The sequence below is a fragment of the Stigmatopora argus genome, chromosome 16 (genome assembly GCF_051989625.1).
Source record: "Stigmatopora argus isolate UIUO_Sarg chromosome 16, RoL_Sarg_1.0, whole genome shotgun sequence".
NCBI lineage: Eukaryota > Metazoa > Chordata > Actinopteri > Syngnathiformes > Syngnathidae > Stigmatopora > Stigmatopora argus.
The window spans coordinates 12,572,393-12,590,249 of NC_135402.1; the positions used below are offsets into that span (position 1 = coordinate 12,572,393).

The 17,857-nt window shown below is 43.7% G+C and overlaps 2 protein-coding genes across 5 annotated transcripts in view; one reads left to right on the forward strand and one right to left on the reverse strand.

The window, feature by feature from the left end:
- Positions 1-17,857, reverse strand: part of grin3a (glutamate receptor, ionotropic, N-methyl-D-aspartate 3A) — a 109,615-nt gene that overhangs the window by 31,345 nt on the left and 60,413 nt on the right. The gene's annotated exons all lie outside the window — the stretch shown is intronic.
- The window catches only part of plppr1 (phospholipid phosphatase related 1), a 59,267-nt gene that overhangs the window by 30,088 nt on the left and 11,322 nt on the right, over positions 1-17,857 (forward strand). For 3 of the 4 annotated variants that reach the window (XM_077622323.1, XM_077622322.1, XM_077622324.1), the window contains 2 exons: positions 5,438-5,626; positions 16,150-16,282. In XM_077622323.1, coding sequence (XP_077478449.1) covers positions 5,438-5,626; positions 16,150-16,282 — 322 coding nt within the window. Of the gene's footprint in view, positions 1-5,422; positions 5,627-16,149; positions 16,283-17,857 lie in introns of those variants that run through there. The other variant, XM_077622325.1, reaches the window with a different exon arrangement.

Sequence of the window (17,857 nt, forward strand, 5' to 3'; positions counted from 1 at the left end):
TATATATATAAAATAAATAAATATATATATATATATATATTAACTCGGAACTTGCCGTCATTCCCGGAGGCTTGAGAACTACAAACGCTGGACCCGGCGTTTTGGAAGACTCATTTGGGCAATTGTTTAATTCGGACACAGAAAATGAGGACTTTGATGGATTTGTGGGTGATGATGACGTGAGTAAGTTGTAAAATGCCTAAATAAAGTACAACCGAACTCAGTTTTGCTTCCGTTGCCTTTTTAAAAACGTGTTTTTAGCGTGTGGGTGTAGCGTAGTCACTGCGCACCGGAAATAGCGTCTGTGGCTGCTTTCGTAGACAACGCTATTACGGTTCGATAATCATCCATAAATAATATATATATGCCATGCCTGGCTTCACGAAAAGTGGCAGGCAGCGCCGGGCTTCTTACGCTACGATTTGTGAATGGATTGATGGAAATGACGATGACTCTGAGAACGAAGAGAGGGACCCACCCGGCTTTTTGGAAGGCTCGTTTGGGCAATTGTTTAATTCGGACACAGAAAATGAGGACTTTGAGGGATTTGTGGGTGATGATGACGTGAGTGAGTTGTAAAATGTCTAAATAAAGTACAACCGAACTCAGTTTTGCTTCCGTTGCCTTTTTAAAACATGTTTTTAGCGTGTGGGTGTAGCATGCAAGAACTATATTTCCCAGCAGTCACTGCGCACCGGAACCCGGAAATAGTCTGCTTCCGGTAGCCAGCGCTATTGCGTTTTGATGTTCATCCATATATAATATATAATATATATGCGTCTAATGAAATGGTGCGTGCTTTGTGTGTCTAAAATACAGAAATAGCACTATTTACTGACACTGCAGCGTAAAATACGATGTGCAAAATAGTCGTGAAAATACAGTAATCTGTTTTCAATTCATTTCAATGGGAAACGTCCGCTCGAGTTACGAAAAGCTCCTCATACGATCTCAGTCTCGGAACGGATTACGATCGTATGTCGAGGTACCACTGTATTTAAATCAGGTAACGCATTAGGTTATTAGTTTGAATTTAGCAATCTGATTATTAGTAGGCCAGAGGTTCTAATAAAATAAGTTGACACATTGAAATGACGACGAGTCATTACCTTATCGTGGTGGTGGAGTTTGTGTGTCCCAGTGATACTTGGAGCTATGTTGTCTGGGGCCTTGTGCCACTGGTAGGGCCACCCATGGCAAACTGGTCTGAGGTGAGGGACCAAACAAAGCATGACTCAGAAGACCTCTTATGATGAGCAAGAATATTGGACGACGTCTTCCCTCGCCCGGACGCGGGTCAGCTGGGCCCCACTCTGGAGCCAGGCCTGTAACAGTGGTGCAATGGCGAGCACCTGGTGACCGAGCCTACTCCCATGGGGCCCAGCCGGGCACAGCCCGAAGAGACGACGTGGCTTCCCCCCTCACATGGGCTCACCACCTGTGAGAGGGGCCAAAGAGGTCGGGTGCGTCGACAGTTGGGCGGCAGCCAAAGGAGGGATCCTTGGCGGTCTGATTCCCGGCTTCAGAAACTGGGCCTTGGGACGTGGAATGTCACCTCTCTGGTTGGGAAAGAGCCTGAGCTAGTGCGTGAGGTTGAGAAATTCGGGCTCAATATAGTCCGGCTCACCTCTGCGCACAGCTTGGGTTCCGGTACCACTCCCCTTGAAGGGGGTTGGACACTCTGGAGTTGCCCATAGTGAGAGGCGCCAAGAGGGTTTGGGCAAACTTGTTGCCCCCCGGCTCGGTGTCTGTATGTTGGGGTTTACCCGGTGGACGAGAGGGTAGCATCCCTCCGTCTTCGGATGGGGGGACGGGACCTAACTGTTTTTTGTGCGTACGCACCAAACAGCAGTTCAGAGTACTCACCCTTTTTGGAGTCCTCGTTCTGCTGGGGGACTTCACTGATCACGTGGGCAATGACAGTGAGACATGGAGGGGAGAGATTGGGAAGAACATCCCCCCTGATCAGAACCCGAGGGCTGTTCTATTTTGTATTTTTGCACTCGTCGTGGATTGACAATAATGAACACCATGTTCAAGCATAAGGGTGTCCATATGTGCGCTTGACACCAGGACACCCTAGGCCGCAGTTTGATGATCGACTTTGTGGTCGTGTCATCGGACCTGCGGCCGCATGTCTCGGGCAAAGAGAGGGGCGGAGCTGTCAACCGATCACCACCTGGTGGTGAGTTGGCTCTGATGGTGGGGACAGATGCCCGTGCAGCCCGGTAGACCTAAACGTTTTGTGAGGGTCTGCTGGGAACACCTGGCGGAGTCCCCTGTCAGAAAGAGTTTCAATTCCCACCTCCGACAGAGTTTGTCCCATGCCTGGGAAGAGGCGAGGGACATTGAGTGTGAGTGGACCATGTTACCTTGCTTCTATTGCTGAGGTGGAAGACCGGATCTGCGGCCGCAAGGTGCCTGTTGTGGCGGCAATCCGAGAATGCTCTGCTGGACACGGACGGTGAGCCTGTCAGGCTTAAGAAGGAGTCCTATTGGGCCCTTTTGGCCCATGGGACTCCGGAGGCAGTTGAGTGGCACGTGGCTCTGGTCGTCTCTAAGGCAAAAACCGATCATGGGAGGAGTTCGGGGAGCCCATGGAGGACGACTTCCGGTGGCTTCAAGGAAATTTTGGTCCCCCATCCAACGTCACAGAAGGGGGGAGCAGTGCACCATCAACATAATGTATAGTGGGGATGGGACGCAGCTGACCTCGACTCGGGATGTTGTAAATTGGTAGGCTGAATACTTTGAAGACCTACTCAATTCCACCAACACGCCTATCCATGAGGAAGCAGAGCCGGGGGACTCTGGGGCGGACTCTTATCTCTGGGGTTGAAGTCACTGAGGTGGTTAAAAAGCTGTACAACAGCTGCGTATAACGAAATTAGTGGTGCAACACCACAAGGTGCGTGTTTCCCAATAAAAACATAAACATGTAATTTCAAAAAGTCACGTCCGGGCAAGGTAATAGAAAAACAAACATAGAATATTCTAAAATATTGCACAATCTAAAATATTGCACATTGTTATTGCACAGAAAGGATTGTGTGTCGTGCTAATGCAAGTTCAGAGCGTTAATGGCTCTGGGAAAAAAAACTGTCCCTAAGTCTATTTGTCCGTGTTTTGTGAAACCTATAGCGTCTGCCAGAGGGCAGCAGCTGGAACAGGTTGTGACCAGGGTGGCGAGGGCTGGCAATGTCATCCAGTGAGGGCAGATAGCAGCCAATGATCTTCTGGGCGGTGTTGATCACTCTCTGCATGGCTTTTCTGTCTGCTGCCGTGCTTCCAGCGTACCACACTGTAATGCAGTATGCCAGGATGCTCTCCACAGTGGCTCTATAGAAGGTTACCAGAAGCTTAGCGTCCAAGTTGTTCCTCCTGAGTACCCTCGGGAAATGGAGTCGTTTCTGGGCCTTCTTCACCACTGCCATGGTGTTGGTAGACCAGGAGAGCTTGTCCGTGACGTGGACCCTCAGGAATTTGAAGGACTGGACCTTCTCTACGCATACTTCATTTATGAAGAGTGGGGACAGCTCTGTGCTGCGTTTGCAAAAGTCCAGGATTATTTCTTTTGTTTTCGTGGTGTTTAAGTGTGAGATTGTTCACCAAACACCACAAAGACAGTTTGTTTACCTCATATCTGTAGGCAGACTCATCCTCCCCTGAGATGAGTCCGACCACAGTGGTGTCATCGGCCAATTTGATGATGGAGTTAGAGTGGTGGGTCGGTGTACAGTCGTATGTGTACAGGGAGTATAGGAGAGGACTCAGTACACAACCTTGAGGGGAGCCAGTGCTCAGTGAATGGAGGAAGAGAGGTGGGGGCCAAGAGTGTGGACGGTTGATTAAGAAATTCTTAATCCAGCAGCAAATAGAAGAGGGTAGTCCAAGGTTGCAGAGTTTGTCAGCCAGAATTCCAGTGTTATAGTCTTGAAGGCTGAGCTATAGTCAATGAAAAGCATCCTCACATAGTTGCCCTGGTCCTCAAGGTGGCTCAGTGCTGTGTAGACCTATGGTGATGGCGTCCTCAGTGGACCTGTTTGCTCTATAAGCAAACTGGTGAGGGTCAACTGAGGGAGGGATTGCGTCCCTGATGTGGCATGCGACCAATTTTTCCTAGCACTTCATGATCACAGGCGTAAGTGCAGGCAAGAGGGGATGATGGATTGTTGCAGGGAACAATTGAAAATCTTTGTGAAAACCCCAGTCAGCTGCTCAGCACAAGTTTTGAGTGCCTTCCCAGGTACTCTGTCGGGGCCAGCAGCCTTCTTGGTGTTCACAGTCCACAGTACCCGTCTCACTTCATGTTCCTGAAACTTCAGTGTACTGCTGCAAGGTGGTGGATGTGTTGAGACTGAAACTGATTTGTCAGTCTCAAAGCGGGCAAGGAAACTGTTCAGCTCCTCTGTTAGTAAGGCATCTGTGTTAACAGAAGTCTTTAAACATGCTTGGTTGAAGTCACTGGCGACAATAAGGACTCCATCGGGCTTGTCAAGCTGCTGTTTGTTTACAGTCGCAGCAGGAGGCTAAGTGCCATGCTAACGTTAGCATCCGGGGGTATGTAAACAGCCATTACAATGACTACCGTTAGTTCCCTTGGTGGATAGAAAGGCCTGCACAGAACTGCCAAGAGGTCTGAATCAGCAGAACAGTGAGTGTTAATGATGCTACTGTTTCAGCACCAGTCGTTGTGTATGTACACACGTCTGTATGACTACAGATATAAAAAAAAAAAAAAAAAATCTTAACGCGATGGAGATGCGGTGAGAAAAACAGAGAGATGCTGGTCTCATAAACAGCCTCTCTTATACTCAACCACTTGGTGGCCGCATCGGGAACTGTCTCGTATGCTCGCATCTCAAATTTGTCTCGTATCTCAAGGCAAAAATTGCTCAGAATTTTCCTCGTATGTCAAAGTATTACTGTACTTGCATTGAAATATTGGGAGCTAATTTAATCAAATCCCTAGCTTTCAAACAAGCTAGCTAGCTCCACAAAACTGCAACATATTGTCAGTAGGCAGCCTAAAATTTGAGCATTAGTAAGTGAACATTATGAATGAGAAAAATTTCCACTTAAAAAGGCTTCGATATGCCTTGCATTTTGCATTGTAGCTTTGGTTCGTCATCATAGACTAAAAATACCAGACTTTATAAAAAGAAGCAAACATGCCTGAAGCTGATTGTGACAAGAGTGGGGTAACAGAGGAGACAAAAGCGCCACATGGATAGATTAAAAACATGAAGGGGAGCGGTAGAGGAGAGATGATGGTGGTGAGGTAGCAATACAAAAAAGAGAGAGAGAGAGATGTGTTTATGTGTGTATTGTGGGGTTAAGAGCTGCAAGACAAGCATAGTCGAGGCATTCTCCTTTTCATTGGGAATGTTGAAAGACTCTTAAGTCTTCCTCATCTCACAACATGTTCTTCTTTCAGCTCGTCATCATGTCCGGCACGGTGCTCCTGGCCTACTACATGGAGTGCACCGACCTTTTCAGCGTTAATGTACAGGGTTTCTTCTGCAACGATGCTGAGCTGATGAAGCCGTACCCCGGGACGGAGGAGGCCAGTTTCGTACCCCCCCTCGTCTTGTATTGCGTTGTGGCCGCCGCTCCGATTGCTATTGTGAGTACAGACACTCCTCAACTTACGAACGCAATTGGTTCCGAGCGATTGTTCATAAGTTGAATTTGTTTGTAAGTTGATTTAGTGCTATATTTTGTATTATAATTTATGTTTAAGGCCTATATAAGTATATTGAAGGTTTATATAAGTGCATTTGTATGTTTAAGGCTTGTATAAGTAACACGCATTGGTTTGTACTGAAAAAAAAAACATTTAATAAAATGGAGAGAATATGTACAGTACTGTAGAGAGAGAGATAGATTTATGTATTAGAAACTGGCCAAAAGAAGCGACCTAATGACGATTGCACAGTTTTCTTCTTTTTTTCATCATAAATGATGCAGTAGCACTGTATGGCATCATTCAATTGATTTGCAAACTTTGTGCAACGTTCAATATTTGGGTCCTGCTGCTCGATCTTTCTGTTTATAAATGGTACTGAATGTGCAACGCTCACCACTTTCTGACGCGCATCAAGCTTCGTTATTATTGCCACTCGTTTCAAATGAAATGGCTTGCCTCTTCCATGCCACTCCCTCAATAGAAGCCTTTAGCTTTTTACCAACCATATTCAATATTGGATGCATGAGATATTTAATGATACAAATGAAAAAGGTTCTTTGCACACTGGAGATACATTCACGCACTTCCGCATTGCAACGAAGAAGGTAGATGCTGGGTGAGCTGAGCTCTCACAGCGCCAGGCGTCGGTATTAGCGGCGGAAAGAAGTACTACTCCGAAAAAGACGCAAAATACAAAATTGGACTTGCGAACATTTTTGGACTTAAACGCAATTTGCAGACATGTTCGTATGTACCGTTGTTCGTAAGTTGAATGTTCGTAAGTAGGGGAGCGTCTGTATATCAGCGTCATAATGGAAAACATTTAGTCTATAGCTTAGTACTGTTGTACCACATGCCTTTTACTTTTTCACCTCGTTATGGTCAGGCCACATACAGACAAAGAAGCTTTCAGACATACATTTCAATCTATTGGAGATTTTGTATTTTCTTATTCAGAATTTTTCCTAGAACCCAAAATTAAATCCCAAAGTGATGAGGCAGGTTAACTCTAATCTATACCAAGGTGACAAAGACGAAACTGAGACGAAATGACGCCATAACATCATGACGCAAGACAATGCGGCTGATACGGTAATTTATTTCAAAATAGAGAAAAGATAAACAGATACGACGCGAAACAACTTTTATTTGGACGTCTATGAATGAAATTCGAGAATTTTTTTTATCTTGTATAAAACGGGAAAAAACTGCTCGCTCAAGGTGTCACCATCTAACCTAGGGTGCCGCCATCTTACCCAAGGCGCCGCCGTCTTAACCTAATTAAACGTGCTCTGACTGGTCAGATGCCAGTAGTCTTGATATATGCCCGTTTACCATGTCAGCACATCCCAATTATTGTTAAGGCTGATCGAGGGTCCTTCGGTCGATTGCTAAAATATCAGCCTTAATACCTGCGCAATGTGTATCTCATGCTATTATTGCACTCACCCACAGAGCTGGTAAAAAGTAGATCGCTACGGACACACCTCCTTTATTCACCTACCGCTCATGTGAATTCTCTTTTGAATTGAAATGATTGTACATTTGTTATTTTGAAATCAAACAAAATGTATACATTAGTTTTAACTTTACTGCAGTTAGTCACACTTATATGTATGCTAGATGAAGGATGATTGCATTTGTATCTCTTTCTGTCAATAGATGTAAAAAAAAGTGATAATTTAGAAGTTATTTAGGTGTCTAATTTGATTTAAATGTTGAAAAGGCATTTTAACCTGGATTTGTAACTTTTAATTGCGAATCCGACAGAAAGCATATCTGTGGAAAACTCATTCAATTTAATAATGACCACATACATGATAGGAAAGTTGGGCGAGTAGGCCACTAGGTGTCAGTGTTGCTCCGTGCTGATTATCCTGCACTACGTGAACCTTTTGTGAATCACAAGGTTATATTGAATAACACAATTAATCTGTGATATACAAATTTCTACTTTAATATTGCCTGAAATAGGTAATTGATTGTTATTTGTTAGAAAACACATGAAAACCACATTCTGCTGCATACAGTGTGACAGAAATGAAAGGCCATGCGAGATCCGACCTAAGAGATGAGGATGAAAATCTAAAAGATCACTTTGTGAAATGAGAATAATGCTTCTTAATGTATAACTGGTTTATGTTTAGTTATTTATTTATCTCTCAAAGGGAGACGTATGTTTCTCAGTTTGGGCTTTATCTTGCGAGATGACAAGATTACACAAAATCGCTGCAGTGCAACAAAACAAAAATTGGACGTAATTGATTGGCTGCATCAGCACATACCAAAATGATGTTTAGCTTTTATTATTTTTGATTTGCACTCCAATTGCACCCCACCCCCAGTTGTGCTTGCGGCAGCCCTGCTCAGGTTTTAGCAGTAAGGTGAATAAATAGATGATCGATGGCAGGTACTTCAATAAACAAAATCCCAATGATGATTGTGTTATTTAAAACAGTTTCGCTGATTTACTGTGCACTCACAAAGGTTGTGCTTTGGCAGTACTATGTAATGGAAGAGAAGGGCAACGTTCATCAGTTGTGGCTTTCATCCGGGCACATCAGTGTGGCTTTCTTTACCGTGCTAATAAGGTGATCTGCCCCCAAACATCTATCATTTTAATTTCACAGGTGATCAGTTTTATTGAATTTCAAGTTTATATCGATGTCAGCCTTTTTTTAATCCGACCGGCCAATATAAAGAAATCAATTTAAAACTGGGTTATTACGGCTTGAATGCTGCCGCGCATTTCTCCTGCCTGCTGTTTCAGGCTCTAACGTAAACAACCCGTTGCTCGTTAAGTTGCAGGTTTTGATGTTTTTGCGACTGCTATGCTTCAATTCAGTGCCCTTTATTGGTAACAGTTTAGAACCAAAATACTATTGTTGCGCTATAAAAAAAAATCTCTTTTAAAATGTGGGTTAGATGAGAAAGGAACATTTCAGTTCCACGCATAGCACAGCAAACGGGTTAACATATTTCTGGTCCTGCATAGTCATCGATAATCCTTGCAAATGCTCAAAGTTTGAGTTTACACACTTAGAGAAGGTAAAGAAATCCAATCACTCGTCTATTAGGATCCGACAGCCGTTTCTGGCCAACTCTCTACAATGCATGGTTTGGACAAACATAGCATGAGAATGTTAACATAAAACATCCACCCATCCATAAATCATGATTTACAAACTTGTCTGGCCCGCTGTGAAAAAGAAATTTTGGACAGCAATGGTTTTTGCTGCCATGCATGACAGCTTTGGCCTGTGTTTTTCTGATAGTAGAGTCATGAACATTGACCTTAACTTAGGCCAGCGAGGACTGCAGTTCATTTGACGTTTTTCTAGGTTCTTTTGTGACATCCTAGATGAATCGTCTATAACACTTTTGGAGTAATTCTAGCTGGCCAACCACTCCGGGGAAGGTTTGCCACTATTCCCAGTTCTCTCCATTTGTGGATAATGGCTCTGACAGTGGTTTTTTAACATTTTCCACACTGACAGCTGTCCATCACTTTTTTTCACATTTCTTCTTGAATTTCTTTGGGTCATGTCATGATGCTGTCTTGTAGCCTATTTCACACATTCTATTTAAGTGTTTTCAACACATTGAATTGAATTGAATGCTTTTATTGTCATTATTCAAGTATAATGAGATTTAAAGCTTTCACCACATAGTGCACAAATAACAACAACAAACAGACAAATAAATAATCAGTAAATAAGAAAAAAAAGTAGTCCAAGTCTGAAGTCCAGGATGAGTTCCATGGTTTTGAAAAAAAGTTTACAAAATATCAAAACTCAGGCTGAACTCTCCTGTCTTCCACTTGCCACTCACAAAATGGCGGACTGTTACTCAACTCAGCACTGAAAACGAAAAATGGCGGGCAGCGGGAAGTGGCCGTCATTTTTATCCAAAAATATAGCTTTCTGAGCGGATTTGACGGCCAGGAGTCTCAGTGAGGGTGATATTTTTACAGAAATGCGAGCCCCGGGCAACCTTACGGCGGAGGCGGACGATGTTGCGCTTATTTGAAAATAGAACTTGCTCAGCCGACTGGACAGCAGGGAGCCTCGGTAAAGGTGGATTTTTTTCAGAAATGTCAGCTCCGAGCGACCTTACGGCAGACCCCGTTGACCTAAACCGAAAATAGAGCTCACTCAGTGGACTGAACGGCTGGGAGACTCGGGGTCGGGGAGCTGATGATGGAATTTCCCAGAAATGTTTCAAAGAGGAAGAGGACTGGCCTGAACCCCGCCATGGCCCGATCCAGTTTACAGAAATGAAGAGTCAGCTCCATCCACTACAGATTGACTAGACCAGTTAATTGTAGAACTACAGCAGTTGAAAGCCCAAGCCACGTTTGGCAGACAACAAAGAAGGGTTGCCAGAAGAGGTTAGGCTACCCATTTACTATGAACCTCATCCGTCTGAGAAGCAGTCAATTCTCCAGCCTTGGTACCAACCGGTACTAGTTCAAGCTCCGCCTTACTCTACTGCATATACATTTGGGCAGTCAGAAAAGTCAGTCAGTCTGCGTATGCACAACTGCCGTCCAGATCCCCGTCCTCTGCAGCCACCTATATTACACGGGGGCCAAGGGAGGTAACATTCCAGCAGCAGCAGCTGCCATGGGAGAATAGACAGAGCCAGCAAGCTTCGGTACCACCACAGTTCAGCATAGTGGTGAGAACTGAACAGACTTTCAGGGCGTCACACCCAACCATACACTTCTTCGGTCGCCGCGACCCATGAGTTTGCGCGAATAAAGATCGCGCTGAAAAAGCTGCTGCCTGAAGACAGGACCAAACTCTTCAAGTACCAGATCCTGCTCGACCACCTGAAGTTTAAAGAGGCAAAGTTGATAGTAGATTCTCATCTCAACTCGCCTAATCCCAACAATGACACCATGTTGGTGCTAAACAAGAAATTTGGTAAACCTCACAAAATAGCCTTATGATAGCAGCCTTTGAGCGGTTTGTCCTCAACGTACAGTCATTGGATTAGATTGGATTGGATAACTTTATTCATCCCGTATTCGGGAAATTTCATTGTCACAGTAGCAAGAGGGTGAGAATGCAGATACAGGTAAGGCATTTTAGACATAAATAGATAGGTAATAAGTAAGTTAATAAATAAATAAATACATATACATATATATATATATATATATATATATATATATATATATATATATATATATAAGTAAATTGCTCGGTTTCCTGAAGACACTGGGTACTGACAGCAAAGCAGAATTTTGCTGTGGGTCACACGTGGCAAGACTGCTCGAAAAACTTCCTCCAGGTACAATTCCCACTCTTATTGAACTTGCTAATTGGCTGACATGAATTTTGGTGTCAAAACTTTGACGGACTCCTCAGAGGAGCTAAGGAGAGGCATTTAGTCAAGTCCGACAGTTGCCAAGGTTAAGGATCTGTTACCTTTCTTCCCGGATCCAAGAGCACTGATGACGACATGACAACTGACGGCTCCAGGGGAAACATCTCTTCTGCGAAAGACAAATATGCCCCTGCTCCATGCCCCAAAGGAAGCTGTTTTGTCTACGGAGTACACAATGGCAGCTGGCTAAAGACCCAGTGCCGAAATTCAAAAGTTGGTGGACACAGGCTCATTCTCCAAGTTGCCCCCCCCCCCCAGTTAACCAAGAGGGAGAAGAGTGGTATATCCCACACCACATAATAATAATAATAATAATAATCGGACATAGGCCATGTCGTCATTACCACAACACAAAAGCCTACTTGTCATCACACGCAGAAACTGCGTGTGACGAAATTGATGGTGCTTCTCCATAACCTACGTTTAATCGGCAAAAGACCTAAATAAGTGTAAGTTACGGACTTGTAATTTGTCATTCCGCTGTTGTGGATACAGGTCGCTTACCTCTCGATTACCGCACACTGTCTGCCACTTACCTTACTTCAAGTCAGCTAGTAGGAGGCAGATCACCAACCAAACATCTATTCATATACCGCAGAAGGGAATGTGTGTTATGTTAGCGCGAGTTTAGATGTCTGATGGATGTGGGGAAAAAAACTGTCCTTAAGACTATTTGTCCGAGCTTTGTGGGACCTATAGCGTCTGCCAGAGGGCAGCAGCTGGAACAGATTGTGACCAGGGTGGTAAGGGTCCCCTATGATGTTCTTGGCTCTGCTGAGGTAACGAGGGCTGGCAATGTCTTCAAGTGAGGGCAGAGAGCAGCCGACAATCCTCTGGGCAGTGTTAATCACTTTCTGCATGGCCTTTTTGTCTGCCGCCGTGCTTCCAGCGTACCACACTGTGATGCCGTACGCCAGGATGCTCTCTACAGTGGTTCTATAGAAGGTTCTCAGAAGATTGGAGCCCAAGTTGTTCTTCCTAAGTACCCTGAGGAAATGGAGTCGTGTCTGAGCCTTCTTCACCACTGCCGTGGTGTTTGTAGACCATGAGAGCTTGTCCGTGACGTGGACCCCCAGGAATTTAAAGGACTGGACCCTGTCTACACATGCTCCATTTATGAGGAGTGGGGCCAGATCTGTGCCGTGTTTGCGAAAGTCCAAGATTATTTCTTTAGTTTTCGTGGTGTTCAGTGTGAGATTGTTCACCGAGCACCACGAAGACAAATTGTTGACCTCATCTCTGTAAGCCGACTCATCCCCTCCTGAGATGAGTCCGACCATAGTGGTGTCGTCAGCGAATTTGATGATGGCGTTAGACTGGTGGGTGGGTGTACAGTCGTAGGTGTACAGGGAGTACAGAAGAGGACTCAGTACACAGCCTTGAAGAGGCTGTATGAAGAGCAATGGCAATAGCATCATCAGTGGACCTGTTTGCTCTATAAGCAAACTGGTGAGGGTCAATTGAGGGAGAGATTGTATTCCTGATATGGCGGGCTACCAACTTTTCAAAGCACTTCATGATCACAGGCGTGAGGGCAACAGGCCTATAATCATTCATGCTGCCAATGGTTGGCTTTTTGGGGACAGGGATGATGGTGGCAGATTTCAGACAAGATGGAATGATGGATAGTTGCAGGGAACAATTGAAAATATTTGTGAAGACTCCAGCCAGCTGGTCAGCACAGGCTTTGAGCACCTTCCCAGGTACTCCGTCTGGGCCCGCAGCCTTCCTGGTGTTCACAGACCGCATTACCAGTCTCACTTCCTGTTCCCGGAACGTCAGTGTATTGCTGCAGGGTGGTGGTGGGGGTGTTGAGACTGGGTCTGATTTGTCAGTCTCAAAGCGGGCAAAGAAACGGTTCAAATTCTCCGCTAGTGAGGCATCTGCATTAACAGACATATTATTGTTATTGTAGTTGGTAATATGTCGTATTCCTTGCCACATCTTCTTTGGGTTATTTTCTGTGAAGTGCTCCTCAATTTTTTTGGTATATGCTGCCTTGGCCTTTTTAATGCCTCGTTTCAGCTCAGCTCTGGCAGCGCTATATTTTATAGCTTTTTATTTTATAACATGATGAGTTATAGAGTTATAGAGGGAAGAACCAAATTGTCTTCAACTGCTCATATCGGTATTGAGGCCAGAGCCTGAATGATTCGCTACTGCGAGAACCAACCGTCAGTACCTCACATGTAAGTGCTATTACGCTTTCAGGAACACGGCAACATAAAGGGTATGTATGTTTCATCAAGTTCGCCTCCTTCCTAAAGACCGTTCCCTGCTCCAGTTTCTCTGGCGTGATGTGCTCAAAGACGTCCCTTTAAAGATGTTTGAGTGGCAAGCCCTACCCTTTGCCACCAAGACAACAGTGAGAGGCCGCCCGTCGCGGCCTGCGAATCCAACGAAACCACCCAGAGCTGCCACCCAGGAACGTGGCGCCCTACGTTTTTCATCCAGCCGTAGATATTTGCACTGCCCCACACCTCCGGCTACTCCCTGGATGGACTAATCCGCGTTCCAGTGGCAGCTCTAGCGCTGCTGAGGGTAATCCGCAGGCGCCTGAGGTGACCTAACAACAACAACAACAACTGCAACCCATGTTGCATCACCTTCATCATGTTTTTGAACATAAACAGCCACAAGACATTTGAGTTCTCCATCAAGAAGTGCTTATATATGGACCACCTGCTGTAGAGCCTGCCTAACCTTGAAGAAGCCAAATGACTTTAAATAAACTCCGAGATCTACTAGCTGTGAGTGGGTTCTATCTACACCAATGGACATTTAATGTGCCAAGTGCCATCGAACACCTACCTAGTGAAGCCAGATCAGACAGTTACGAACTCTGGTTCGCTCAAGACCAAGCAGACACCACTGAACCCACACTAGGATTCACCAGTCATTGTCAAACTGACGTACGTGTACGTGTACGTGTATATGTATACACATTCCAAAGACATGCACCGTAGGCTGATTGGACACTGTAAATTGCCCCTAAGGTATGGGTGTGAGCGTGAATGGTTGTTTGTCTCCTTGTGCCCTGCGATTGGCTGGCCACCAACTCAGGGTGTCCCCCTCTTCTAGCCCAAAGTAAGATGGGATAGGCTCTAGCACCCTCTGCGACCCTAGTGAGGATAAAGCTGTTAGGAAAATGAGATGAGATGAGAAGAATAGAATAGAAAAGAAATTGCATTATAATATTTTTACACAAATTTTTACATCTGTACTGCAAAACTCCTGGAAAAAAACATGTCGGTCAATCTCTAATGTTTATGTCATAATGTTTGTCAGATTATCATGTTACTGGTCAGACATAATCCATATGAAAATTTAATCTTTCTCCTGGTAGTAGCCCAGGCGGAGACAAAAACCACCCCAAAGACTACATTTCCGAATGAACGTTTTTTTTTACGAACTTTGTTCATAGGTTTCTAATGTGAGGGCAAAATGATTAATTATAGTAACCAGTCCAGAGATTACGCGTCCAAAATTAGCTAAGATTGACTCGATCACACCAGAAACCCTCGTCAGGCAGGTCAGACATTGGACGGATAGATGCATGGGATTGTGTATTGATGGCTAACTGGGTGGCCCGGTGGCAGGATGGTTAACCAATTCAGGGTGTCGCCCGCCTGATGCCCATAGTTGCCTGCGAAAGGCTCAACCACCTCCTCGACCCTTTTGAGTATAAGCAGTACAGAAAATTATTTAATGACTAACTGTAATACAAACTGAAGGGATACTTTTAAATCACCTTTATAATTTGCGGCATTAGTGACAATCTCAGCCTGAATGATTCCCTGCGTGAGAGTAAAACTGAAAGGAATTGTTTTCATGTATTTTTTAACTTCTGCCGGTGCCCCAGCGCTAATGCTGTAATGGGCAGCTGGCGATGTTGCCTGTATAAATAATGCCAATATGCATCATATATGTTTGCCAGTTGATTAGGGAGGAAGAATAATTTTTAACACTTCTCGTAGATCTGAAGAATCGATCATGATGGCTTAAGAAATTTAAAGAATGGCTTGAGGATGAGTATTTTTCATGGCATTGTTTCAAATAAAATACATTTTCTTAAACATACTATTGCCGTATTTTCTGAACTATGTATCACAGTTTTTTTAAATGGTTTGGCTGGGTGTGCGATTTATACTCCAGTTTGATTGTAAAATTCATTCATTCATCATTTTCTGAACAGCGTACCTTCACAAGCACTCAGCTAACTATGGGCACCAGGCACACCCTGAATTGATAGCCAGCCAATTGCAGTGTTGTTAATCTATACATATTACTATTTCTGAGAATATGTGTTTGTCCGTTAACATCGGACAAAATGGAAACAACACCGTACATCCGATTTGAATGCGGTTTTGAACAAACAATTGCAAATGTACGGCTCTAGGATGTTACCGTGCTCGATTTTAGAATTTGGGCCCCAGAGAGATGCTGTAAAATATGCCTTGGTCAGTAACTGAGCGCACAGAGGAACAAGGGGAGACACTTTAAAGTATATCTTTAAAAAGGCCCCGTGAGTGAGCGGATGCCCAGGCCTGGGGCAAGTTTGTTTTATTCTTCCTACAATATGAACAATTTGTATGCCGTCTGTTATTTGTTTTGGATGATATCAGATAAAATTCCCGCAAAAATACGACGTAAACTCCAGTGCGACTTACTATACATGTTTTTCGCTTTTCATTGTGCATTTTTTGGCAAATGCAACTTATACATAGCCATGTGCGACTTATAGTCCCAAAATGCACTGCTACTACTACAGTTCAGTTAAAACAAAAACAATTTTTTTAGAGACGCTTTGTTTCAAGAAAAACATTATAAAGGAATCTGTGATGGTCATAGTGAAGTTTGTTATGAGCAACAAACACGCTTTTGTCTTTCTCACCATAGAAATTTCATTCGATGTGTCCAAGAGTGTTTTTTTTCTTCAGTGGTAATGAAATGTCAGAGAGATGACTGAGAACTGCATTAAGAAACACTAGTTGTGTACACCAGAGCGACACAATGTTATCTGTATTCCACATTATAATGCCTTTATTTTCTTGTTGTGTTTCCAGATTTTTGTCGGGGAGGTGTCCATGTATGCCATGAAATCGACAAGGGAAACTCTCTTATCCCAGGAAAAGACAATTGTAACTGGTGACTGCTGTTACCTCAACCCTCTCATTCGCCGCGTTATACGCTTCATTGGTATGGGCATTTTTTGTTTGTTCTGCCAAGTTATAAAGTCATCATATATTCAGGATGACTGGTTGTGTTTAAGTTGCTAAAGGCCTTGTTCAGACTGATAGCGCAAATACGATTTAAAGTGCATGGCTCTTTTGTAGTATGAACACTTACAGAGCACAGAGTAAACTGCAATATAGTGGCTAATATAATGGTATAGTACCATTGGTTTCCTACCACGTCAAACACTACACAAATTAGATGATGCCTTCATTGCTGCAGTAACCTGTTAGATGGGTCAATGTGGCCCAGACTGAAGAGGCATGATTCCGATTTGGACAGTTGCTAAAAAGAACATGTGAACAGCCAGCCCGAAAATCAGATATGAGGACGAAGCACATTTAAATCAGATATGCTTGCAGTCTGAGGGCAACCAAAATCAGAAACTTGCATTCTATACTAAAATTGTTTGATTATGCATATTAATATGCATAGTAATATTACAATTCATGTAATAGCTGGCAATAATACTTTTTGTAAAGCAAAATACATTTTACATTGATGAAAAAATTGTTTTAAATTAACCCCATAACACATTTAAAACATAGCAAACTTGCAAAAAACATTACAATTGAAGAAATGTCATTGACAAACAAAAGAAAATTCTTGTTAGTATTAGTAAAGCAATATACCAATAAATAATGTGACCCAGGATGAGAAGCCTTTGTGATGTTTGTTTGACGTGACAACCCTTTTTTCTCAAGACAGAAAAAAACACTCAAATAAGAAAAAAAGTGACATTTTTGCCGTAGAGTTTATTATAATAAATGCTCAAAGTGCTTCTCAAAATGTGGTCCGTGACAGTCTTAAAAGTCATTACTCATCCACTACAATAGGTGACATTGGCACACCTATTGTTGCTATGGCGTCAGTATTCTTTACGCAAAACAAATAAAGAGAGTAAACAGACCCTCAAGAGAGAACGTTTTGCACAGGGATGAATAGAAAAGCTGCTAGGAAAAGAGATCATGAGATCAAAGAAAGTTACAAAATGCTAAGAAGAGGAAGTATAAAGTCCATGTAGTGCTTGGCTTATAGTTTAAATAAGGTTCTATGACAAATAGTACGACCCTAACCCTTAACAAAAGACAACACACCTATAATATTATTTGCTACAGCATTATATGCATCTGGCGGCAGCCTAGTAGTTAGTGCGTCTGCCTCACAGTTGTGGGGTTGAGGGTTCGATCCCGAGTCGTCCTCACTGTGTGGAGTTTGCATGTTCTCCCTGGGCTTCTGTGGGTTTTCTATGGATAAACCAGTTTCCTCCCTTATCCCAAATACATGCAGAATAGGCTCATTGACTCTAAATTGGCCATAGGTATGAGTCTGAATGGTTGTCCGTCTCCTTGTGCCCTGCGATTGGCCGGCCACCGATTCAGGGTGCCCTACGCCTGGTGCCCGTAGTTGGCTGGGATAGGCTCCTACAACCCCTGCAACTGTTGGGAGGATAAGCAGTTCAGAAAATGAGTGAATTTAAATTCATAGCATTTTAATTGATGCTTTGGAGGACTTTGGTTTGTTGCAATCCTTCTGCAT